The sequence below is a fragment of the Peromyscus maniculatus genome, chromosome 4 (genome assembly GCF_049852395.1).
Source record: "Peromyscus maniculatus bairdii isolate BWxNUB_F1_BW_parent chromosome 4, HU_Pman_BW_mat_3.1, whole genome shotgun sequence".
NCBI lineage: Eukaryota > Metazoa > Chordata > Mammalia > Rodentia > Cricetidae > Peromyscus > Peromyscus maniculatus.
The window spans coordinates 153,218,880-153,245,063 of NC_134855.1; the positions used below are offsets into that span (position 1 = coordinate 153,218,880).

The following is a 26,184-nucleotide window of genomic DNA, read 5'->3' on the forward strand; positions in this document are numbered from 1 at the left end:
TTTTTAAAACCATTTCATTTTATTGAATTATGCAAAAAATCTTTACAACAGTCAAAAGTAAGAAACTATAAAACTTGAGTCACAATGACAGCATACAGCAGACTACAGAGTTTAAATCCTGCTGCGTGTCACATCTCAGCGGAATTCATTGGAGGCGGGCAGAGGACGAAGTGGCCCCACTGCTCCTGTGACTACACGTGGGACGTTTGGAGCAGATCAACATTTTAAGAATTTGGACTTGGGGCCTATGGGTGATTTGGAGATGTGGCAGTGTGGGGCTCCACAGCAGAACACAGGCCTGGCTGCTGCCGATCCTGAACAGAAAGACCCCAGGCACCGAGTGCCTCAGACACCGAGTGCCAGAGTGAGGGCTGGGAACATATTCTCCCTAACTAGTGAGAATTACAGGAAGTTCAAATTCTTCACAAATACACATTTCATTATCAGATTTCTTCTCACAGCCAATCATTTAAAAATGTAAATAAAATACTTCTAGCAAAACAAAAGGATCTAGATCTGTTTTTTTGAGAGAGAATCTCATGTAGCCCAGGCTGGCCTGGAGTTTGATATGTAGCTGAGGATAACCTTAAAGTCACCCTCCTCCGGCCTCTACCTTCTGAGTGCCGGGAAGACAGGCGCACACCGTCATACCTGGCTAAAAATAAAAATAATGTTAGTAACAACACCAGTGCAATTTCATAGCTGGCAAGGAATGGAATTAAAAGAAAACGCAAGCCGGGCCTGGCGGCAAAGGCCGGTCCTTCTGGCTACCGAAGACTGAGGAAGAGGATGGGCAGTTCAGTGTGGCTGGGGGTGTAGCTTGGTGGTGGAGTACTTGCCTGGCTTGTTCCAGGTCCTGGGTTCAACCCACAGGTCTATAAAAGTAGGGTGGGGGGCAAACATCTGAAGGTCAGACTTGCTCAATGTCAAAGTAAAATCTATTATATATATATATTATTTTTTCTAATCAAGTGGGCTACTTACTGATTTCTAATATTCCATCTTTTTATAGTATTAAGATCTTTGGGTTGAATTTAGAATTCATTAAAAGCATCTTGGTAGTTTTAAACATTATGGAAAATTCATTGGTATAAAAAAGGTATACAATTCATCCTCAGTGTTTAGAAATCATAGTACCGGAAATACCATGGGTAGACAAACAACGTAAAAGGTTCCCTCTTCAAACTGCCCACACGCTAGCTGGGCCGAGCTCCTGCAGAAATAAGTATTTCCTAAAAACTGTCCCTGGCTCATGGTGGGCCACTCTGCCATCACTAGAGAGAGAGCCCATGGGACTGAGGTGTGCCCTTCACTCCAAGCTCTGACTCTTGTCTTCAGGAAAAAGTTGCAGTTTTGTTTTTTCTTAACATTTCTACATACTACATGAAACTCTGGGAACATGGCTATCACCATGGTGATCTTGTTTCTAACTTGTTTCTTCTCTAGAGACCACAGCACGGAGCAGCCTGTCACTTATCCATCATGTCAAAGATCATCTCGCAGGTCAGGCCCTCATCCAGGCTCTCGCTCCTGGCTCTATTTTCACCACCGTGACTCAGAGTCAGCTCCCCTGGGCACCATGCCTCCTTCGAGGTATCGCTCTCCTGGGCAGCAGTATCTAGGAGAAAGCATACAGAGTGAGGAAACGTGAGAGAGAGCCAAGACATCCAGACAGGGGGACCAGAAAGTATACATTGAAACAGTGGCTGTAGTTTGAACCCAGCGGTAGGCATGCCGGAAAACAACCTGATTCCGGAAAATCGGCTGTCGGGTCTCCTGCTTTGAGCAGGGCTACTCAACCTGGGCAATGGGGGCAGGGACTCCTTTATGGGGCACTGCGGGCACTACAGGAGGCCAGCAGCTCACCCATGAGATGCCTGTGGCACACTCCTTTTCAGCTGTGACAATCAAAAATGTCACTAGACACGAATAGCTGAGCAGGTAAGTGGCCACTGCTGAGCCTGGTGATTTGAGTTTGGGGTTGAGTGTGGGTAACCCTGCAGAGTGTGGCTGTAAAGTAGCCACACTCTGATGCGGTTGCCAAGCCCCTCAGCGACAGGGCCCAATGCTCCCGCCCTCACGACTTTCTAGCTGCAGTTAACAATGGGAAAACCACTCCTGGATTAAAACAAAGGGATCAGAAAGCACGTACCATTGCCCCATGCCGGCCCTTCCTCTATGGCCTGTCTCCTCAGCTCTGGTTTTCCTTTTTTGGAGGTGGCCAACTTCTCATGCTCCGGGTCACACTTCTTCTTATGTCTCTGCAGGTTACTCTAAGGGAGATGACACAGGCCACCAGTGAACATCAGTGTCCTCATGTGCAGCTTGCAACCCATGGTTAAGAGGTGGGCTTCAAGGACTCGGAGACGACTCAACAGGTAGAGGAATTTGTCACGCTGGAGCCTGTGGACCCACGTGATGGGTGGAAAGAACTGACTCCTGTAAGTTGTCCTCTGAGCTCTGCATGTACGCTGTGGCACACGCTACACCCTCTGATATACCATACATCAGTAATTACATACGTTTCTTATCAGGAAGGCAGCAAGTAAAACGTACCTTTTAGATTTTGGACCAAAACCAAAAAATAAACCCAAACCAAGATGACCTTAAAAATGTGTGTGTGTGTGTGTGTGTGTGTGTGTGTGTGTGTGTGTCTGGAGGTCAGAAGGGGGCGTCAGATGCCCTGTAGCTGGATGTGTAGATGGCTGTGAGTCACTGTGGGTGCTGGGAACCAAAGTCAGGTCCTCTGCAGAACCCAAATCTCCCTGGCAAAGTACTCCTTGGTGCTTGGGTCATTCTGGAGGTTGAGCAAGGGAGAGAAGGAGACATGCCGCTGACCTGAAGTGAACGTGAAGTCTGGATCCACATGTTGCATGTGTCCTTGGTGACTTCTGATTGCTAAGAAGACCTAACACAGGACACTGCCCCATGGGGAGTCGGCTGAGGAGGGATGAAGAGGTCAGAAGCAGAATCCGTTACTGAGATTCAAGAAACCTCTGTATGTGGGGTTGAAACTTTGACAGAGAAACCCGCACGAATCCAGGATGGGAAACGACTATGTTAACAAGGCTCCAAGGGAGCGGATCCCCCGACAGTGGGTGATCAGCTCCGCTGGGGGCCCGGGGGCCTTCACCGTTCAGAGCCATCTGATCAGTCCACACCAAGGTCACTCTCCTTTCCCAGCTTCTCTATGTGCTCCCCAAATAACAGTGCCACCTACGGACTCTGGGGGACACTTGCTGCTCCCTCCACTTCATCGTGGGTTCCTTTCCCAGCACCAGCCCGTGTCTAAGAGCTGATGGGAGATCAAAACCAGGCCCAGAGAACACCGCCAGGCATTCAGTCACGTTGTGCTAAGACAAACGGACCCCACTTCTTGCAGTGAGAACATGGAATGTTCTCCTTTGTTTAACTGTTTTGGTTTTGTGTTCGTTTGCTTTAAGGCCTATATGCCTGGGCCACACCTATTGCCTCCTCCTACACCCGTGCTGACCTAACTTGGTACTTGTCTTAGGGTTTCTATTACTGTAATAAATAACACGTCCAAAAGTAGCTTGGGAAGGGGAGGGTTGACTCCAGCTTACAGCTGTCAGGTCACAGTCCATCACCGAAGAGGTCAGGGCAGGAACTCAAACAGGGACCTGGAGGCAGCAGCTGATGCCGAGGCCACGGAGGAGTGCTGCTTACTGGCTTGCTCGGTCTGCTTTCTTATACAACCAGGACTACCTGCTCAGCCCTCCCATATCTACCTTGGTTGAGCACGTTCACTAGCTCAATTTGGGTTCTGGCATATTCTTTTTATAAAGAGATTGCTTTGCTCAGTTACTTTAGCTTTGTTCCTGTGTTCTTCTCCCAGCATCCGCTCATAAGTGGTCTGTCCATGTCTGCTGTCAAGCTGGAGCAGAAGCTGCCCGAGAAGCCGGGAGTGTTTATTCTATTTACAAAGAAAATGTGCTGGTCCCGGCTGTGTATGGTTATGTATAAAATGAAGCTTGTTTTCAGTCGCAGTGGTGGAGGCGGGGTCAGGAGTCCTCTGAGCATCCCAGACCAGCCAGGCGCTGTTGCCCCGGCAGGAAGCAGCAGCTAATGTGTCTGCCGTGCGCGGAGATCAGAGCTGAGAACTCCTGGTATAAGCTGAGTTAATACACACGAACACAGACGTGTCAGCCTTTTTAAAGGATGCCGAGTATGGCATATTTACACTCTTCTGGACACAGAGACAATGGCATGTGATAAATCCCTGAGCTCGGAGAGGAGGAACATCAGAGATGCCACCTAGGTCAGGGTCAGGGTCATCACAGGATGGGGAGCCATGCTGCTGGCTGGTGACATTCTGATCCAGAGACAAACTGATGTGTATGCTAGGGAGCAGAAATTTGTGAATACCTTTAGATCTGAGCTTGAGACAAACCAGGGTATACTCGCCTGCAGTGTCCCAGCCCCTGACCAGCCTCCTCCTGCCAGAGAGCAGACCTGTGGGTCTGTAACAGGCTCCTAGTGCCAGGAATGTAAGAATCCCAGGTCAGTCCTGCATCCCTGTAGCTGATCCTGGGACTCCCTGCTGCACAGAGGCAGACACCCTACAGAGAGCCTGATACCAAAGACCCCCAGTGGGCAGGACACCTCAGTTATATGTGGCCCTCCCCCACATTAGAGAAACCTGGCCCACAGGCTCCTGCTGGAACCTCCCCTTCCTGTGAGATTTGTAGGAAGGGATCCCACAGTCTTATCAGAGCCCCACCATGCTGTCCGTCTGTCCATCCATGGTGTTACTAACTCTTCTAATAATCCAAAGGTCAGTCTGCTCCTACATCCCCCTGAGCCCCACACATGAGACCTTTCTCTTAACCTTCTAAAAAGGTAAGTTGGATTCCAAGTATCCAGCTGTGCTTTCATTTTTAATAACCAGAACCACGTTGCCACACTGCTCCTTGATTCCAGACTCATGTACACTGAAGTGTGATACATATTTGTTGAGCGCTGACATTGTGAGGTAATTTGTTATTCAGAAAGAGAAAATGAATACACCAACTGACAGAATAGAAAATGAATGTGAATCCACTGCCTGATTTCACACCTTTGAAACGCCTGAGAATGGAAATCACTCTGGGAAGACGCCTGCATTTAGTTCACAGGAAAACTGTCAACTCTTACACTACAAAAACTAGGTTTTTAAACCCAGCATGTGGCACACAAACCATTAATCCCTGCACTCGGGAGGCAGAGGCAGGTGGATCTCTATGAATTTGAGGCCAGCCTGGTCTACAGAGCAAGTTCCAGGCTAGCCAGGGCTACATAGTGAGATCCTGTCTCAAAAATGAAAACAAAAAAAAAAAATCCTAGGTTCGCTCCAGAGTCAGAGAATTCCCCAAACTGTTTTCAACATAGTTCGTGGACAGTCTGCCCTGGGGTTGCCCAGTCCTGGGCCTGGTGGAACACAGTGGTTTTAACAAAATAAAAGTGGTTAAAAACCAAAATGACACTAATAAGCAACCATGGGCCAACTTCTTATCCACCAAGGAACACGACTCACAGACTGTATGACTCTGGCCTGGTGATCTAGACTACCCCGCCCCCTCACACCTCAGGAGACTAGGCCAGGAGGGGCAGAGTTCAAGGCCAGAATGGACAATTAGCTAGAGCTGGTCTAAAAAAAAAATTATAGGAGGCCCAGTGGGTGCTTGCCTGACACACACCTGGCCCGGATTCCATCCCCCAAAGGCTGTGTGTCCGGGCTTCCCTTTTGCCTGTCGAGGGAGAGCATGTGTTTATAAACGCTTGACTTTTCTGAATCCAGAACCTGCTGGGAACCTTCCCCAGAGGAGGGGTCACGGTCTGGAGACGGGGGCGTGCTTACCCAGCGGGAAAAGCTTTTGCCACACTTGAGGCACAGATGGACAACAGGGACGAAGGTCGGGTCATGGTACTTCCTCAGGTGCACGGTGAGCAGCTGCTTCTGCCGGAAGTGTTTGTTGCAGTCGAGGCAGGAGAAGGGCTTCTCTCCCGTGTGCGTGCGCACGTGCGCCGTCAAGCACCGCTCCTGGGGGAAGGCAGGGGTACAGCTGACTCGGGGTGGAAGGGTCGCCAGAATTGTCCATCATTACCGCGCTTTCCTTCCTCAAGAGCGGTGTGGCCCTCATCAGGGCCAGGGCCTGCTGCGTGCTAGGGGATCAGGGTGTGGAGTTCCAAGTCAGCCTGGGTTACAAGAGACCTGCCCCCCAAAACAAAAGAAAAACAAGCAAAACCAAAAATTCTCTACAGCCCACACTTGGAGGAGGAGGAGGAGGAGGAGGAGATTTATGTGAGTGTGTATGTGTGTACATGCACACCTGGGTGGGGCTACCAGAGGCCAGAGGGTATCAGATCCCTGGTGCCAGAGTTATGGGCAGTTGTGCGGCTAGAGTTATATAGGTGTTGAGAATCAAATTCTCAAATTCTCATCCTCTACAGGAGCAGCAAGCACTCTTAACTACTGATCATCTCTCCAGCCCCAATCTAGTCTACTGTGGTGTTGTGTTCCCCCAAATATTGTGCATGCCAATAAACTTATCTGGGGTCAGAGACAGAACAACCACAATATTAAACATAAAGGATAGGCAGTGGTAGCACACACCTTTAATCCTAGCATTCCAGAGGCAGAAATCCATGTGTTCAAGGATACAGACAGGCATGGTGACTCATGCCTTTAATCCCAGAGAGTGGTGGTAGAAAGCAGAAAGGTATATAAGGTGTGAGGGCCAGAAACTAGCAGCGTTTGGCCTGGTTAAGCATTTGGCTGGTTAAGCATTTGGCTGGTTAAGCTTTCAGGCTTCTAGCAGCACAGTTCAGCTGAGAGCCATTCGGATATGAGGACACAGAGGCTTCCAGTCTGAGGAAACAAGACCTGCTGAGGATCCGGCGAGGTGAGGTAGCTGTGGCTTGTTCTGGTTCTCTGATCTTCCAGTTCACCCCAATACCTGGCTCAGGTTTGATTTTATTAATAAGACCTTCTAAGATTCATGCTACAGCCTACATTCTGAACGATGATGAGTGTGAAATCCTGACTCTGGTGTCCACTAGAGAGACCAAGCACCAAGGCACACTCAGGATCACCACACACTCCAAAGTGCTTTTGTGTTGTGGATGAGACACAGCCGTATTCACTATGAGAACACCAAGTGAGGAATTGGCAAACATTTTGAAAAGTTACAAGAAAATCAGTACATTAAAAAATAACACGACATGCTAATGTTACAATATGGGCCAGTGTTCAGGGCTCACATATAGGCAAAGTCATTAACAGATTATGTGAAATTCAGAATTATTTGCTCCATACTTTTCCTGCCAAGTCTGGAAATCCTTTCAGGGATTCAGGAGACGTCTGCCTCTGTTTCTTCTGCAGCTGTGGGGAGTTTGTTGAGGAGAACCCGGAGTGCAGGCACAGTTTTTAAAAAGAACAGAGGGAGCTAGGCTCAGTGGGTAAACGGTTTCCTGTGCCAGCCTAAGGACCTTGAGTTTGGATCACCAACACCCCTGTAAAAGCGAGGCGTGGTGGTGTTTCCCTGTAACCTCAGCCCTGAGAGGAGACTCCTGGGGCTCTCTGTCCAGCTAATCTGATCACCGGGCTCCAGGACTGGTAAGAGTCTGTCTCAAATGTAAGGCAGAAAGTGATGAGAATACTCAGTGCTGGGCTCTGGATTCCCCGTGTGCACGGGCAGGCGCCCCCACACAGAAGGAACCGTGGACACGGTTTCTGCTATCACACCCCAACTCAACGCGCACCGGTCTCTTTACAGTGCGGTGCAACACTGAGTGTGAAGCCGTGACGACCAGCCTTCTGTGTCCTGTGCTGACCGGACCTCTGGGCTAGGCAGGCTTCTACCGCCCCACAGGGCAGTCATCTGGAGAGCACCCGACTGCAGAGCTGTGGAGTCTGTGTAAAACATGGATACGGTTCATCCCACGGTCAAACGAAAGCCTGCTTCCCAGAGAGTCCCAATGCTGTCAGGAGTCTTCAAGGGTCAGAAAGTGCAATGTTCGTGATGACAACATCTCCAAAATCTGAATGCTAATTTTCTTTTGAAAGACGAGGTTTTATCAGTGGCAACACGACTTCCCTAAATTTCCCACCCTGCCATCCGTTTGTCAAGAGAATGCCTGCCACGTGCTTGTCAGCACATGCACAGTCTGTCTGCTGAGCATGTGTTCAAATGAAAACAACCACCATGGGAAGGTGGCTAGTTATGGCTAGTTAAACTGGTAACTCATACTACCCCACTCCCCGGGCTGCAGAAGGCAGGGGCTTGCTGTTTACAGCATCCTTCTCCTCCCACAGAGCATTAAAGACCGTGTCGGGTTAAGATTTACTAAGGAAATAACCTTGACACCATTTCTGAGGACGTTTAAAATGACTGAATTTTGTGTGTATGTGGTGTGTGGGGGCAGTGCATGTGTGGCGATCAGGGGACATCTTCACGGAATTGGTCCTCTCCTTCCCTTTCCTTGGGTTTCAAGGGTGGAACTCAGCTCCTCAAGCTTGCTGGACCTCAAGCTTGCTGGAACACTTTACTGGCCGAGGGAGCACTTACCTGCTGAGCCATCTCAAGGGCCCTTCAGCTATTCCCGAGTGGCACGCCCTTTGTTTTGGCTTCCGGGCAGGAAGATGCCAGCTGTACCCAGTCCAGTCTTGTATGTTACTGCCGCAGTTAGGGCGAAGACACACCGCGGCTCTGCCACTGGATGTCCGCGCAGGGAGGAGGTGGGTCACTCCGACGTCACTTTGGTGATGGGCCCTGAGTGTGGTGAGGACCTCCGCAGGTTTGTAAGCTCTCTCGGCAGCTGCAGCTGATGGCCTGTGGCTGCTCCGGCTACTCTGAGCTGGCTGCTCTGGTCAAGCCCAACTCTTCCAAGGTCAGCAGTGAGAGATCTCTTTTCTTTCTTTCATTTTTTTTTTTTAGACAGGCTCTCATTATGTGGCCGTGGCTGTCCTGGAACTTGCTATGTAAACCAGACTGACCTCAGACTCAGCGATCCACCTGCCTCTGAGCTGGGACTAATGTGTACCACCACACCGGCCCCTTTTCTCTTTCTTTATGTATGTGTCTGTATATGTAAGTGCGCAGAGCTCTGAAGATACATTGGAGCTCCTGGAGCTGGAGTTATAGGTAGCTATCTGCCACCCAGTGTGGGTGCTGAGATTCGAACTCTACTCCTCAGACAGAAGAGCAAGTGCTCTTAACTGCTGAGCCAGCTCTCCAGTGTTGTGGAATATTATTTTAACTAGGCGAAGATGAGTTACATTTGTTTATGCTGCAGAATATTACTTGGATGGTGTACGGGTGTTGCTTTTGTTTATGCTGCATTTGTTTATCCATGGAAACATGTGTTGCATCGTTTCGCCTTGCCTGCCTAAGGCACCTGATGGTCTAATGAAAAGCTGAACGGCCAATAGCCAGGCAGAGAAAGGATAGGCAGGGCTGCCAGGCAGAGAGAAGAAATGGGAGGAGAATTCTGGGCTGGGGAGAAAAAGAAGAGAAGAATGAGAGAGAAGAGAGGAGAGCGAGAGGGAAGATGCCTGGGGCCAGAGGCCAGGCAGCCCCGAGCCTGCCAGCAGACACAAGATGCAGTTAAAGTAAGACATACAGAAGAAAGGTAATAAACCCCCGAGGCAAAGGTAGATAAAGGTAAACAGGTTAAGTTAAAAAAGCAGCTAGAAATGAGCTAAGCTAGGCTGAGCATTCAAAACTAAGAAGTCTCTGTGCCAGGATATGGGAGCTGGTTGGTGACCCAGAAGAAAAAGCCTGGTCCACTCCAGCCTCTAGACTCCTTCCTTCCTTCCTTCCTTCCTTCCTTCCTTCCTTCCTTCCTTCCTTCCTTCCTTCCTTCCTTCCTCCCTCCCTCCCTCCCTCCCTCCCTCCCTCCCTCCCTCCCTCCCTCCCTCCCTCCCTTCCGTTTGTGTTCATTTATTGTTTTATTTTGATATATAGGAGTATTTTTCTGGCTTGTATGTACATGTATCGTGTGTACCTGGTACCCAGGAAAGTCAGAAGAGGGTGTCAGATCCCCTGCAGTTGTGGATAGTTGTGAACCACCTTGTGGGTTCTGGGAATCAAACTCAGGTCCTCTGCAAGAGCAACTACTGCTCCTAAGAGCTGAGCCACCTCTCCAGCCCAGCCTCTTCCCTAAGAAAGAATGACTGCTTCTCAGTCCATTCATCCACTCACAAACAGTACCTGCTGGCACAGTGTTACACTGACTCACACACAGTACCTGCTTACACACAGTGTTCACACTGACTCACACACAGTACCTGCTGGCACAGTGTCACACTGACTCACACACAGTACCTGCTTGTACAGTGTTACACTGACTCACACACAGTACCTGCTTGTACAGTGTTCACACTGACTCACACACAGTACCTGCTTGTACAGTGTTCACACTGACTCACACACAGTACCTGCTTGCAGTGTTCACACGACTCACACACAGTACCTGCTTGTACAGTGTTCACACTGACTCACACACAGTACCTGCTTGTACAGTGTTCACACTGACTCACACACAGTACCTGCTTGCATGAGTAATCACACTGTTTGCACTTGAACTTCTTCTCATTCTTATGGGTCCTCTGGTGCTGAATGAGGGCATAGCGCTCGTGGAAGCCGGCGGGGCAGTATCGGCACTTGACCTCCACGGGACTATGGGTGTGCAGGTTGCGCAGATGGACACCTGTTAGGGCCACAAGAGACAGGCTGACTGTGGCAGGGCGAATGCCTAGGGACTTCTTGGGTGGGGTGGGCAGTTCTGGGCACTGCAGACTCTCTCTGGCACCTCGGGGCTCCCTCGCCACACATTGGCTTGCCTCTCTCAGAGATGACAGGCTCCCACCTCCAGGTCCAGGTGCGTGTCCCCAGGGCACGAATGTCCCACCTGAGCACCATCGCCATGAAGGAACTAATCAGAGGCCTCAGTCTAAGACCTGTTCAACGGGGAGATCATGGCTACAGGTCGACCATGAACGTTGAGAACCTTAGGACAGTGCAGGGGCTTCAGAGCAAGGCTAAGGGGTCTTCTGTAACAAAACCAGGACTGTTGTCCTGCTGGAAGTCTAGGCCCCTTCGTCCCCACGACCTGAGGTGCACGCTGGGCACGCTGTCGAGGAAGCTCTTTACTCGGCCAAGCTTCCAGCCTGGCGGCCGTGTGGCACTATGAGAGGCTGAACAGAAGACCCCAGAATGATGGAGGAGTTCCCGACTCAGATGGACAGACCGCCTCATTCTTACAGGGAGACGAAGAGCCAGTGACTCTCCGCAGCCCTACAGAGCTGCAGAGCAGTTCCCTCTGACAGTTCCCTCTGGCACGTGACAACTGGCTAGAGGTCCTTTTGTCCTAACAGGCCCCACTGGGCAGTGCTTGGTGGTGCCTTGGGAACCACAGCAGCACTGACAGAATGTTCCAGATGAAAGACAAAAGCTAAACATTGGTCAAATGCCTTTACCCCTGCAGGGACAGTTCCAAAAATCTCTGAATTTTCCGAGGCAACTGAGAGGGTTTTTATTTTCACTGACACTTTTACTGTCCCTGTGACATCATACTTTTGGGAAAGGGGGGGGGAGAGGATGAGTAGGGGTGTCATGGAGATCTAAGGGCTCTCTCCCCAGCTCCCTGTCCTCCACACTCCTATGCCAAAGGCTGTCAGCCTCTCTCTGCCGGGCTGATGCACTACAGGCTCCCAAGCACAAGCACGACCCCCGCAAGCCTGGTCCTGTCCTAGGCTGGCTGCGTCCCAAGGCTCACCCCAGAAGAAGGCGGACTCTGTGTTCCTTAGGGAGAACCCTGCCTCAGTTTCTCCTCTAAACCCTCATCAAGCTCCAAGTGTGCAAAGGGTGGGCTGAGGAGGGAGCATGGACGCGGCTAAACTCCTAACACCATTGCCTTTTGACACCCAGGTCATCAGGACCACTGTCTCTGCAGAAAAATTACCCATGTCCTTCAGCCTCAGTGTCCTTATCTGTAAGGGCGGGTCCAAAACGAGATAAAAACAATACCCATGGATTTGATCATGCCGGAATGTAGACTGGGCTGGCGGCTCCTGAACTGCACTTACTCAGTTCAGCCACCAGAGGGCGCGCCAGGACCTCTGTTAAAAACATTTCCAGAAAAGTTTCCCAAGCTCAGCCAAGCCTTCCGGAGCTGGGCAGGCTCTGCAGGCTTGCAGACCTTGGGAGTCCAGGAGGAAGGCCTGTACTGCGGCCAAGGGGACACCACCAAAGCAGACACTCACGCAGGTCGCTCTTCCTTGCAATGATGGTAGCGCAGTGGGGACACTCGTGTTTGGGGACATTCTCTCCGTGCTTCTGTGCCACGTGGATTTTCATGGTCCCACTCTGTGTGAACCGGGCATGGCAGGTGGGGCATTCATAAGGCTTCTCACCTGTGACGTGAACAACAAGTGACTCAGGGCATGGCTTCCCGGGGAACCTGGTTCTTCCCAAAGGATGCCTGTGCTGGGCCTTCCTCTAAACCTGGAGGTTTAGCCTCAATGGTGTAGGACCGGGGAGGCAAGCCGGACAGGGTCACAGCGCCCAGATGTGAAATTCCCCGACACTGGTGGCCCCTCACCGGGGCGCATGAGATTGCGTATAGAGAGGAGACCTGGGCCTGCATCATCTTTACATGACAAACCAACTGAGCAGTGCATGGTTCTCACCTGAGTGTGCGCATGGCTCTCACCTGTGTGCACGGCTCTCACCTGAGTGTGTACACGGCTCTCACCTGAGTGTGTGCACGGCTCTCACCCGAGTGTGCACGGCTCTCACCCGAGTGTGCACGGCTCTCACCTGTGTGCACGGCTCTCACCTGTGTGCATGGCTCTCACCCGAGTGTGTGCACGGCTCTCACTCGAGTGTGTGCACGGCTCTCACCTGAGTGTGCACGGCTCTCACCTGTGTGCATGGCTCTCACCTGAGTGTGTACACGGCTCTCACCCGAGTGTGTGCATGTGGCTCTCACCCGAGTGTGTGCATGGCTCTCACCTGAGTGTGTGCATGGCTCTCACCTGAGTGTGTGCATGTGGCTCTCACCCGAGTGTGTGCATGTGGCTCTCACCCGAGTGTGCGCACGGCTCTCACCTGAGTGGGTCCGCATGTGGCGCTTCAGCTTGTAGGTGTCCTTGCTGGCGTACGCACACTGGCAGCACTGGAAGGGACGCTCGCCCGTGTGTGAGCGGATGTGGCGCTTCAGCTTGCTTGCCTAGGACATGTGGGAGAGGGTCATTGCGATGGGACCCTGAGGGTGGTCAGGGCTTCAGTTAACCAACTTCCTATGAGAGATATGAGCAACTCAGGAAACCAGGAAACTGAGGCAGGAGGATTGCTGTAGTTCAAGGCCCACTAGGGCTGTATCAGGACACCTTTTCTCAACACCCCCCGCAAAAAAAACCCAGGAAAGGGGGGAAGGAAACCTCGTGTGGTAGTACCTGTCTGTGATCTCCAACTTTGGGGAAGCTGAGGCAGGAGGATTGCTGCAAGTTTGAGAACAGCCTGGGTCATACAGTGAACCCAAGGCTAATAACCTGGGCTACAGAGACCCTGTCTCCAAAAATCAAAAAGGAAAATTTTAAGTTACCCAGACCTCAGTATTGGGGTGTCCCATGAAACAGAATTGTCCAATCTGCTGCTGATTCTTAATTTTGCCGCTGGCTGTACGCACAAGGTCCTTTGGGGTTAATGAGCAGCGGTCTGAAGACTTCCACACTAAAGTTCACTTTACAAGCAGAAGCAGAGCTTGCTGCTCAGTGCTCTGTGTGTTTCTTTCTTTATTTTCAAGTCCCTGTCCACTCACAGCAGTCAAGTTTAAATCTCTGAAAAGACAAAGGCTGGAAAAGCTTTCTCAAACAGGAAAGCTGAACCGTTAAATAAATGGGGAGCCACATGTAAGGGTTCAGGGTCCTCACGGGCCTCTGCTAACCAGGCTGAAGACAGAGAAAGCACTGTTGCCCCAAAGTGTGGTTCTGGGTGCTACTGGCTTCTTCTTTTGTTCTTGTTTGTTTGTTTGTTTGTTTGTTTTTCAAGACAGGGTTTCTCTGTGTAAAAGCTCTGGCTGTCCTGGAACTTGCTCTGTAGACCAGGCTGGCCTCGAATTCACAAAGATCCATCTGCCTCTGCCTCCCAAGTGCTGGGATTAAAGGCATGCGTCACCACCACCTAGCTCAAGAAAACAAATTTGTAACAACGTGGGCTGTCCCTGGGCTGCATGGACGCTCTGCTACTAGGCAGGGTCTCAGAGCCTGCAAGTTCCTGGAGAGAATGGTGGGCACCCACTCTTAAGTCCTTCCTGTGAGGAGCCTCAGGCGCCTTGCGGGACACCTTCTGAACCCTCATGTTGCTGCTACAACCTTTGCCTCCGATAGGAAAGCTCTTTTTAAAAATAGCCACAGTTGGAATTGAATTCCGGCCCGTCTGTGAAATCCCCCAATTTATGAAACACACTTGCGTCATGGCCGTGTTGAAGCTTTGCTGTCCCCTTTAGCTTAGTTCCTGTGAGAAGTCCCTGCCTAACCCTCCTCTGCTAGGCTCTCCACCAGGATATGGCCAGCTTCCTCACATGAAATGGAACCTTGGACACGGACCACTAGAAAATGGACCTGAAAAGGGGACGCCACACACGGCCTTTGTTTCACTGAGGGTCCCCATGGCAGGCAGTAAAGGCCGGTCATCCCAGCAACGCAGGAAGCTGAGGTAGGAGGATTTCAAGTTCAAGGACTGCCTAAGCTGAAGCGTGAGTTCAAGGCCAGCATGGGCAACTTAGTGTGACCTTGTCTCAAGAAAGAAGACAGCTGTGGTAGAGTGGTTGCCTAGCATGTTGGGTCCAAACCTTAGTACCACAACACACACACACACACACACACACACACACACACACACACACACACACACACACCACCTAGTTGCCATGAGCAGAGCATGCAGCTAAAGTCCATCAGTGTGGGGACAGGGTTACATCTTCAAGACAGCAGCTCTGTGTCTGTCCAGGAGGTATTGGGGTACAGCTCAAAACTTCAGCCCAAATTCCCAAGATGTATGCTAGAAGAGACATTCTGGTTTGTGACCCCGATGGTGACATAAAATATTGAAAAGGCCTTTTCAATAAGTCCGAGGTCTCTTTCTCTTTAGTTCTCAAATTTTCATTTTGTGCACATGAGTGTTTTGCCCGCATGCATGTCTGTGTGCCACAGGCGTGCCTGGTGCCCAGAGACCAGAGAGAGCATCAGATCTCTTGGAACTGGAGTTACAGACATCTCGTGAGCCACCACGTGGGTGCTGGGACTCAAACCAGGTCCTCTGCAAGAGCAGCCGGTGCTTGTAACTGCTCATCGCCTCTCCAGCCCCAGGGTTATTTCTCAACCATAGCCAATATCCATGATCCATATACTTTTAAATACTGCTGGGGGACGGGTGAAGAGCCGGCTCAGCAGCCCTGCAGAGGACCCAGGTCCTGTTCCCAGCGCGGCTGCCGAAGGCTCCCAAGCACTCTGACTCCAGCTCCAGGAATGTGTCAGTGCAGGATCCTGAGGAGCCCAAAAGCTCACAGGCACAGACCACCCTCCCCGTTAAAAATCATAAAAATAAATATAGATAAATACTGTCTGGGGGGTGGTGAGATGCCTGGTTGGTAAAGGTGCTTTCTACCAAGTCTGACGGTCTGAGTTCAGTCCTCCAGGAGGGGAGAACTGACCTCATCAAGTTGTCCTCCGATGTATGTAGACCAGGTTGGCCTTGAACTCATAGCAATCCTCCGGCCACAGTGCTGGTATGAGCCACCATACCCAGCTCCAGTTTTTCATATTCAATTTGGACAATAATGCCTGTGGCTTCTGGCACAGATTTTAAAATGTGTCTTTGGTGAATAGTGGACTAAGAGGTTAGCGTTCCTCTCGGGGCAGTGATTTCTCACTCTTGTACAAGGCTGAGTGCGAGGGACCTCACCTCGACGCTGGCGTACTTGCACATGGAGCACCTGAAGGGCTTCTCGTGAGTGTGTTTGTAACGCCTGTGCCGGACCCGTTCTCCGCTGGTGACAAATGCCATGTCACAGTCCCCGCACTTGTAGGGCCTGGTTCCTGGAAAATCACGTGGTTTACACTTTTCAAACAAGACTTAACTGCAAAACTTCCAGTGACTTTTTAGTTTTGAAATGGCAGTCTGAAAAGGCTTCAGCAATTAAGAAGTTCTTTGAACTATAAATATCACAGATGTACGAGACAGTGTTCTGGGTAACAGTTAGTGCTTTTAACTGAAATTCGAGAAGGCGTGGAGACTGGGGGGGGGGAGCTTGGGCAAAACTAAGCTGGAATGGTGTGGCAGGCTTGAAACCCCAGCACTCAGAAGGCTGAGGGAGGGGGATCGGTGTTAGAGATCAGCTTGAACTGCAAGTGAGACCCTGTTTCCAAAACAAAACAGAAAAAAAAAAAGGCAAAACTAAGCATAAATATTTGCACAGTGGGAACCCACCTTCTTGCTGGGGAGCAAGGTACAAATGGTCTCTGGGTGCTTATGATAAGGTTTAATTAATAAATTAGATACTAAAAACCAGAATGAACAGCAATAAGAAATTGACAGACCAGTGAGCTGGGCTGGTGGCCCAGGTTCATCATCCTAGCTGCTCAGGGGCTGAGACAGGAGGATCACAAATTCCAGGCTAGTTCAGCAACTTAGACCTGTCTCAGAATAAAAAGAGAAGGGCTGGGGATGTAGCCTAGTAGCAGAGGAGTTGTCTGGCATGCTTGAGTCCTCATTTTACAAAGAACACACAATGACACTGAGTTTAGCAGACACCAGGAGAATACTGATGAAACCCTTTAAACTACACACTGAAAATTATTAAATTAAAAGTTCTTTAAATTATTTAAAATTATTTTTCTGGGATTTTCCTTTATTTTTGTTGGGGACAGAACTCAGGGCCCTGCATGTGCTAGACAAGTGCTCTACACTGAGCTCTGCCCCCAGCTTCTGGAATTTTCTATTTAGACCAAGGTTGAGGACAGCAACAGAGACCGCAGTGACACCCCCGGCGAAGGGAGGACTCACCGGGTTTCCTCTGCACGCTCACCGAGACTTGGGGCCCCTGAGAAGCAAGGCCACGGGGCGCCTCACCTGTGTGGGTGTTGACATGGTTCCGAAGGAGGGTGACGGTGCGGAAAGCCTTCAGGCACAGGTGGCACAGGTGAGGTCTCTCATCGCTGTGAATTTTCATGTGACGAGTGAAAGTTGAGGACTTGGAGGACGAGAACTGGCAGGCCTCGCAGTGGAAGGTTCGGGGTTTCCCTGTGGGGAGAAGACACCGTGACACATCAGCAGAGGTCTCAGGACACCCCATCCCCCACGAGGAGCATCTGGCCAGGAGAGAGGTGTCTCGCTAGGTCCCGAACCCATCTTCCCCATTGTGCAGAATGGATGGGCACCAGTGGTGTTCACAAACATCTGTAACTCCTGCTCCAGAGGATCTGGTGCCCTCTTCTGGCCTCCATGGGCACTGCACACAGGTGGTGCTCAGAAACACATACATATACACACACATAAACTAAAAATAAATCAATCTTAGCTGGGCGGTGGTGGTGCACACCATTAATCCCAGCACTTAAGGGGCAGAGGCAGGTGGATCTCTGTGAGTTCGAGGCCAGCCTGGGCTACAGAGCGAGATCCAGGACAGCCAGGGCTACAAGGAAAAACCCTGTCTCAAATAACAATAAAACAAAAATAAAAACTCAGTCTTACAGAAATATCACAACATTTAGAGAGTGGTGGAGAGCAGAGAGGACAGAAGACGAAGTGTCTGCTCAAAGCAGGGGGTCCCAGAAGCAAATCTCCCCAAAACACGGACCTGAGTGCCTATGTTCTCTGTTGAGTGAAATAAAGCCACCGCACGGCTTCCCGGCACCCTCCACCCGAGCCAGGGAGCTCTGGCAAACTGGCATGAAGCTGAACGGAAGCGCAGCCAACAGCCACGCGTGACTGTTTAAGTTTGTATCCAAAATAACTGAAATGAAAACAAAGCGTGGCTCCTCTGCGGTAAGCCTCATTTTAGCGCCCACCAGCCACATGGGTGGTGGCTACGGTACTGGATACAATCCTTTCCAGTACCTCGGATGTTCCCCGGGGCAGAGCCAGGTCATACAGACACGTGAGCCACCCTCTGCCAGGTGACAGCTGTGAAGGAGGGAGGCAGCCTCCGTTAACACCTCCTGACAAAGCTCTCGAGGATCTGGCTGAGGGCGGTTTCTAGCTTCCAGCACCATGGACGATCACATCTGCTGTTTTAAGAGCAACTGGTGCTTGGTGACAACCACAGGGAACACACACGCAGTCGAGGCTGTGAAGGCGTTCCTCTAAAGACAACACGCAGAAGGCCAAGATGTGCTTGGAGAAACAGCCACTAGAACGATGTGAATGAAAGCAAGGTTCCTTCTCACACCCAGTACCATCAGAACCACCACCAGAACCACAGGACAACGCATGGAAATCTGCTGGGTGAGGGTGTGGGGGAATGAGCCTCCGACACAGCGGGGGACCGTGGAGAGAGTTTGGCAGCTTCTCAGAACATTAAATATGGGGCAGGAGAGATGGCTTAGTGTGGAAGAGCGCTTTCTATTCAAGCACAAGGTCCCGAGTTCAAATCCCCAGTGCCCGTGTAAAAAGCCAGGTGTGATCTCAAACGCCTTTAACTCTCGTACTGTGGGAGTCAGAGACAGGAGGACTGCTGGAGCCTCCAGCCTAGCTTCGGGTTCAGTGAGAGAGATGGTCTCGAGAGAGAGTGCAGACAGTGATGACACAGCAGACATTCTGCGACCTCCTTCCTATGCGGTGTCCACATGCATTCACGGGGGTGGTAAAACGTGTTCTGGAGTTAGAGTGGTGATGGCTGGCTGGGGTTACAAATACATTAAAAACTGGAGAACAAGCTGGGGAGGGATTTGGGGCTACAGCCTCGTGAGTGACTGTATGAGAAGATGCCCCAAGGCAAAGAGCAGAAACTCCACCCCGAGAGGCAGAAACCTACAGGAGTGACCCCGGCCACATGTAAGGGGATCGAAGTGTTGGCAGGGTGGCTGGTCCCTCTGTAAACTGAGTCAGTTCCTTCCCAACCTGGCCATGGTCACAGAAGAGAAAGACACTGTGTGCTGCCACAGGATGACTTTTTAGTGACAGTCTGTCGGTCTGCTTGCTTGTTTTTCTTGCTGGCCCGGGAATGGAGCCCAAGGTCTCACGCATGCTAAGGAAGTGCTGGAGCCACTGAGCTACAATTCCAGTCAGAGAGAACTTTTAAAAAGTCATCTAGAGATTGAGATAATGGGATAAAATGTCTTGATTTAAATAAGCAAGAAATGACTTTAAAACAGCAGCCCATTAAACCACTGTGAGAGTCAAATTCCTCCTGTGGGCTGCTAGCATGCCATCTATTACGCTATCATTATGAGACCTCCACAGAGTTTCACAGGCCCCTGCCTCTGAGTGCCCACCACTGAGATGCCCTGACAGGCCTCTTCCTGCTGGGTGGACCCTCGGTCCCAGCTCCTAGGCTGGCTTCATTCTCCACAACAGCCCCCAGCCTGGCTCAGTCCTTCTTCCCGGCCCCCAACTTTGCTTGTCCCCTTCCTAGCCTCCAGCCTTCTGCAGGATGGGCTCCCCAGTCCCATTCCCTTTGGCCGTTGCTCTTCTATGGGCAGGGCTTGCTGCTGTCCTGCGCTGTGATTACCTGGCACTCCCAAGGAACTTCAAGACAGAAAGCAGAGCCCAGTTCCTGGCCTGAGATTTATGTGCACAATGCTTTTTGGAACATTTAAAAACCACTTTTAAAATGTCTGTGTGCAAAATGAAAAAAAAAAAAACAACAACAACAAAAAAACCCAAAACCTTTTGGATCTGATTTACAATATAGAACATCAATTTAAAATTTCTTCCTTTTCTTGATATGCTGGAAGGAGCTTTTAAAAGTCAACACCTCAAACCTGGATAACCCCCTCCTTCCCACAAGAGAAACAAGGGGTCTTCAGTGTCTCGCGTGAGCCGGTCAGCCTACCCTTGGGCTTCTGCGGAGGTTCTGTGGTCTCAGCGTCCGGCACACCTGTCTGCTTCGGTGCTGGCTGATCTCGCTGCTCTTCCAGGCTGAGGTGGGAAATGGTCACAACGAGTTCATCTTTTCCTTCGTCTTCTGGTGTCTCTTCCACAAACAGGAATCTTTCTTTTCCTTCCTCATCTGGCCCTCCCTCTGGCAACGGTTGGTCCTTCTCATTGTCTTCAAACTGATAAGTAAAAACGGGCAATTAGAGGCGACACTGTTAGTTACCATCTGACAGAATTCTTCATTCTGGCAAACCACAGAACACAGAAGGAAAAGCAAACACATAAGGCCTCTCGCTCATGGCCACCAAATGCTTGCAATTAAGCCATCGTTAATTGAGCATCAGGGTTTCTGTGGTGACTCCATCTTTTTTGTTGGTGGTGTTTTTCTTTTGGGCTCTTACTGGGTCTGTGGTCGAGCCAGCCTCAAACTCACTAACTACCTGAACGTTACCCTGACCTTCTATTCCTCCAGCCTCCACGCCATGAATGCTCCACTGGCTATCACCAAGGCACGTTTATAAGGTTCTAGGGCTGGAACCCAGGCTTCATGCATTCAGCAGGCAAGGATCATACCACCTGAGCTACATCTCCAGGCCATAAGATTTCTTTTTTTCAAATACAATGCATCTTACATTAATAGTATTGTTTTCTGTAATGTTTAAAATACTATATATATATATAGTATTTTATATTCATATATAATTTATATTTATATATATAATTTATATTATATATTACATGTATGTGCTGGGGGATATCTTTCTGTCTGTGAATATGTGTTGTTCCCATTGGTTAATAAACAAGCTGCTTTGGCCTATGGCAAGGCAGCTTAGAGGGAGACAGGAAATCCAAGGAGAGAGACAGGAAAGAGAAAGGTGAAGTCTGGAGAGGTGCCAGCTACTGCTGAAGAAGCATCAAGATGCCAGCAGTCCGGTAATGCCAAGGTCACGAGGCAACTTATAGATTAACAGAAATGGGTTAATTTAAGATATAAGAGGTAGTTAGCAAGATGCCTGCCATAAGCCATACTGTTTGTAAATAATATTAAGCCTCTGAGTTGTTTTTTTCCCTTCGAGACAGGGTTTCTCTGTGTAGTTTTGGTTCCTGTCCTGGATCTCACTCTGTCGAACAGGCTGGCCTCGAACTCACAGAGATCCGCCTGCCCCCCCCCCCCCCAGTGCTGGGATTAAAGGCGTGCAACACCACTGCCTGGCCTCAGTGATTATTTTATAAGTGGCTTCAGGACCATGGGGCCAGGCAGGACCAGAGAAACCTTCTGGCTACATTTGGCACCCAGACATGGTAGCAAGAATTTCCACCCAAAACCTGAGAAAGCTTTTAAAAAAAAGATTCTAAAATGGAGCTGAAAACAGCTTCCTAGATGTGTCTCTCGGGCAAGCCATGGCTTGCAGGCTTGAGCTACAGTATGGTAGTTTGTGGCATGTGGGCTTGACCTACAGTATGGCAGATTCCCACGCAGTACACTGTAGTGGGTAACTGTCCCAGCTTTGACCTGGAAGTACTACCCCCAGTGAGGCTTCCAGTAACTGTCACACCTACCTGTGACCTGCCCCTGAGACAGGGCCAAGACAGGAGCCCTTAAGCCCTGAGATCTGGATGTGCAGGTACTCTTGGTTCCTGGTTCTCCAGAGAACACCGCTGGACTGCACTTCACCTCTCCTGGATCCTGTAACCTATCCCTTTATTTGCTGTAAGTTACCCCCAAATAAACTTCCCTTTTAACTATGTGGAGTTGCCTTAATACATCCACCAATAGTACACAGAAGTATCTCCAAGCCATACAGCACACTGAGTGGTGAATTTAGCTTTTGCTAGTAGAAAAAAAAAGGTTTCTGGGCTACATGCTGCTTGTTGGAGACACAGACCCACGGCTTTCCAGAGCTGAAGGTGAGCATGGCTCTCAGAGTTGGCAGGAGGTACCTCTACCATGTTGGGAAGCTGAGATGGGCGGAGTTAGCAGCCAAAGCTGCCACTTCAGTCCTAACCACGCTGCAGTTTAAAGCAATGATCAGAAAAGGATTATAGAGACACAAAAGACAGATTCAGATGCAATAAACCTCTAAATGGCTTGGAAGAGAGAGAAAAAGGAGGATAGACAGTTATAAAGTAGATAGTTTTAAAAAATAAAGTATTTAAAGAGACAATAAGAATAATGTAAAAGTTAAGCAATGTAAAGATGAAAATTACACAAAGAATGTGGAAATTGCAGATTATTATATTGTCTTTGTGATTTTTAACTGCTGAAAGACATTTGATTGTAAAGGCTGTTGAGTTAAACATATATATATATATAGTGTATATATAAAGTATATATATATATATATACTTTATATATATACACTTTAAAGGTATCTTGACTTCAAAATTTGTGTCTAAGGATACGTTGCTTTGGAAAAGAGGTTCTGCTTTTGTTCCCACAGAAGATGAGAACCTGTGGATTGCTTCCAGGCTCATATGGTTTGATCAACCAAGACCCCCTGAAAGGTCTCTGATGACACCATGGCCCAGATGATCCAACATCCAAAATCAGCTTCAAAGCAACTGGCTGAGATGATCTGTCCTCACAAACTACTACAGCCAATATTTAACTATAATTCTTAATTTTCTTAGGATCCTCATAAGATTACCAGCACCCCCAATCAGCAGGAAATAGTAGGAGAAGTTACACTCAAATTCCCAAAATATTGTTTATAAATGTTTATTTTTATTTAAAGGGGGGTTGATTATAAATGCAATCTCTTTCTAAAGAAGAAAAGGGGATATTATAGATATGATAGGATGAAAGGGTAAGTTATTGGATCTACTTTTATTTTTTATTTATTTATTTATTTTGGTTTTTCGAGACAGGGTTTCTCTGTGTAGTTTTGGAGCCTGTCCTGGAACTCACACTGTAGACCAGGCTGACCTCGAACTCACAGAGATCCGCCTGCCTCTGCCTCCCGAGTGCTGGGATTAAAGGCATGCGCCACCACTGCCTGGCATTGAATCTACTTTTAAAGAACAGCTTGTTTAAAATGTTTTACATTGCCGTAGATTTTAGCTTATTACAAATTTAAAGTTAATTTTGTTATACTGTATGTATATTTCTACTCTTGTTTAAGGTATTATGTTTATGCAGCTCATTTAAAATTGTAATGTATAATTAAGAAATACAGATTAGCCAGGCTAGGATAATCAAACTTACAGTCATGTTAGTTAAGTTTTGTAGGCATATAAAGATATATTTCAATTAGGTAAGTAATCTTCAAACACTTCAAAGACTTACAGAATACAACATTTAAAATGTTTTAAAAACTTAGACTCTTCTAGACAGTGAGACATGTCTGCTCCTGGCAGCACCAATTTACTTCAAAGAGGAAGATGGGCATTGAAGACATTCCATATGGAATTTATCTTTTTCTTGGCACAAAATGGCTTGCTGGGCAAAGAACTGATCTTGCTTAGAGTGCTTGACAGTATGTTTTATAGACTGGACATACAGGACCCATGGAAAAATGACCACTATATTTTGCTAAAACAAGGCAAGATGGTCCTTCAGGTTCCTGCTTTGCAGAGGAGATTGCCAGACGTTCTACAGGACACAGAGAAGTGACTAAAAACCTCTAGGCATATAGGCTGAAGATGGATGCCCCAACGTTGCAGAGGAACTTTGGATGACTGTCCAGGCAGCCAGATGTCTCTGTCATTCTAGATTTTTGGAAGTTGCTTACAATGTACTTCCTATTTATTTAGATATTACTATATCCTTCTGGGGTCTTTGATGGACTTGAAGACTAGATAGTTATAATTATAGTTTTCATTGGTTGATAAAAAATAAATTAGGTATGAAACTTTAGGTTAACAAATATAGATGATAAATTATTTTCTTTAATTTTGCCAAATACAAATAGACTAGATATTATAGCTATAATTCTTGCTTGATAACTGTTTATTATATATGATTTTACTATATTCAAGCTAAAACCTTTCTTTCTTTTTTTTTTTTTTTTTTTTGTTTTTGTTTTTGTTTTTGTTTTTGTGAGACAGAGTTTCTCTGTGTAGTTTTGGTGCCTGTCCTGAATCTCATTCTGTAGACCACCCGGCTGGCCTTGAACTCACAGAGATCTGCCTGCCTCTGCCTCCCGAGTGCTGGGATTAAAGGCATGCACCACCACCACCCGGCGTAAAATCTTCCTTTTTGATTAGATAGAAAAGGGGAAGTGCTGGGGGATGCCTTTCTGTGAATATGTGTTGTTCCCATTGGTTAGTAAACAAGCTGCTTTGGCCTATGGCAAGGCAGCTTAGAGGCAGGCAGGAAATCCAAGGAGAGAGACAGAAAAGAGAAAGGTGAAGTCTGGAGAGATGCCAGCTACTGCCGAAGGAGCATCAAGATGCCAGTAGTCCGGTAATGCCAAGGCCCTGTGGCAACTTATAGATGAATAGAAATGGGTTAATTTAAGATATAAGAGGTAGTTAGCAAGATGCCTGCCATAGGTCATACAGTTTGTAAACAGTATTAAGCCTCTGAGTGATTATTTTATAAGCGGCTATGGGACCTGTGGGGCCAGGCAGGACCAGAGAAAACTTCCAGCTACATGTGTGTGTTTATTCATGGTAAGGTTCATATGTGTGTGTGTGTGTGTTGTGTGTGTGTGTGTGTGTGTGTGTGTGTGTGTGTAATATATATGGTAAGGTCTCTCATTATTTTTACTGTGCTTTATTTTCCAACTTCAAAATACCTTGTCCATACATAAAATTGCACAAAACCTCGATCTAAGAAAAAAGTTTTACTTTGCTCTCTCCCACGAGGCATCGGTTTGTAAGAATGAACCATACCTTGGTCAGGGCTGTGCCTTCACCCAAGTTTGGCGTCAATTCTTGGTCCTCCTCAGCCACCTGCACGCTGTCCCGCAGCAGGTGAAAATGCATCAGCTCCACCTCCTCAGGTGGGAACAGCGCTTCCGGGATGCTGATGGCCACACAGTGCTGAAGGCTGGGCTGGGGCTCTTGTTCCAGCCACAGCACAGACGGCAGTGGCAGTAAGCTTTCCGCCTGTGGCATCATCACTGGAAACTCCTCGGTGTGTGGCACACTCAGCCATCCCAGGCCCTGGAGGTGCACTTCCTGGGAGGTCAGGTGCACGGCCTGCAGGGTCAGGATCCGCCTGTCGCTCTCCACCGGGACCCACAAAGGCAGCTCAGGCTGATCTTTCTGGGGCCCTGCACCCTGAAGCTGGCAGGGCTCGGCCTCTGCCTCGACAGCACCCTCCTGGGTTTCCATTCTTTGTACCCCACCCTCCTCCTTTTCCGGGTCTCCAGGTTTCAACTTCTGCTCTTTGATTTGGGTGAAGTGTTCGGAAGGGACAGGGACCTCAGCAGCAGCCATGGTGACGTCCCCTGACGGAAAGAGAGCATGCAATCTTTATGGGGTGCAGAGGGGCTTGAGGCCTAGTGGACACGGGCTTTCATCAAGGTCCAAAAGACACAGCCAACATTCTAGGCCAGTCTGGGCTCTGTAGTGAGACCATATCTCAACATCCCCCCCCACACACACGCAAAAAGTCTCGAGCGGGACTTAAGCTACAAGAGGCAACAGTCCAACATTCTAAGTCCCAGGCTGGGTGCACGAAGGTGAAGAAGGGTGGTGGCCTGAGCTGGCATGGCCAAGGGCTGAGCAAAACCCGGGTCAGCACACAGGTTTCCAAAGGCTCACCCACTCCCCAACCTGGTGCAACACTCGAGGTGTGCAGGGCAGAGCAACCTCTCTTTGGACCTCGAGGCTCTCGGCAGCCATGTGCACACGGCCCATCTGGCTCCATGCCCACCACCCACACTCGCGCCTGCCCGTGCTGCTCCGGCTTGCCTCACCCCACCCATCCCACCCATTCCCATGCCCCCTGGTGCTCCCCAGGAGGCCTAGGCACCCCGGAGCCTTACCACGGAGGCAGAGCCTGGGCAGGCTACCGCGTGGCTGCCGCCTTGTCACCTCGTGCTATGCGGCTCTTCGTGCGCAGCCGCTGCCACCATCTCCCCGAAGCGGGCCGTGTGCAGGCGCCGGCGGGAAAGGGGTGGAGCCTAGGAGA

At 49.3% G+C, this 26,184-nt stretch overlaps 1 protein-coding gene across 1 annotated transcript; it reads right to left on the reverse strand.

The window, feature by feature from the left end:
* On the reverse strand, positions 1-26,184 carry Ctcfl (CCCTC-binding factor like). Its single transcript, XM_006985340.4, has 11 exons — positions 26,039-26,184; positions 24,939-25,498; positions 20,059-20,281; positions 17,136-17,306; positions 15,969-16,102; positions 13,113-13,233; positions 12,266-12,415; positions 10,550-10,710; positions 5,858-6,040; positions 2,153-2,273; positions 1-1,618 (listed from the first exon to the last, which is right to left on the reverse strand). The coding sequence occupies exons 2-11, from the start codon at positions 25,485-25,487 to the stop codon at positions 1,470-1,472; spliced, it is 1,962 nt and encodes a 653-aa protein (XP_006985402.3). The 5' UTR covers positions 25,488-25,498; positions 26,039-26,184; the 3' UTR covers positions 1-1,469.

Excerpts from the sequence above, each read along its gene's own strand:
- Ctcfl (XM_006985340.4), bottom strand. The coding sequence starts at position 25,487 with ATGGCTGCTGCTGAGGTCCCTGTCCCTTCCGAACACTTCACCCAAATC. Across the intron at positions 12,416-13,112 it reads CCACATGCGGACCCACTCAG|GTGAGAAGCCTTATGAATGC; the intron begins GTGAGAGCCGTG and ends TTCACGTCACAG. Across the intron at positions 6,041-10,549 it reads GTGATTACTCATGCAAGCAG|GAGCGGTGCTTGACGGCGCA; the intron begins GTACTGTGTGTG and ends GCCTTCCCCCAG.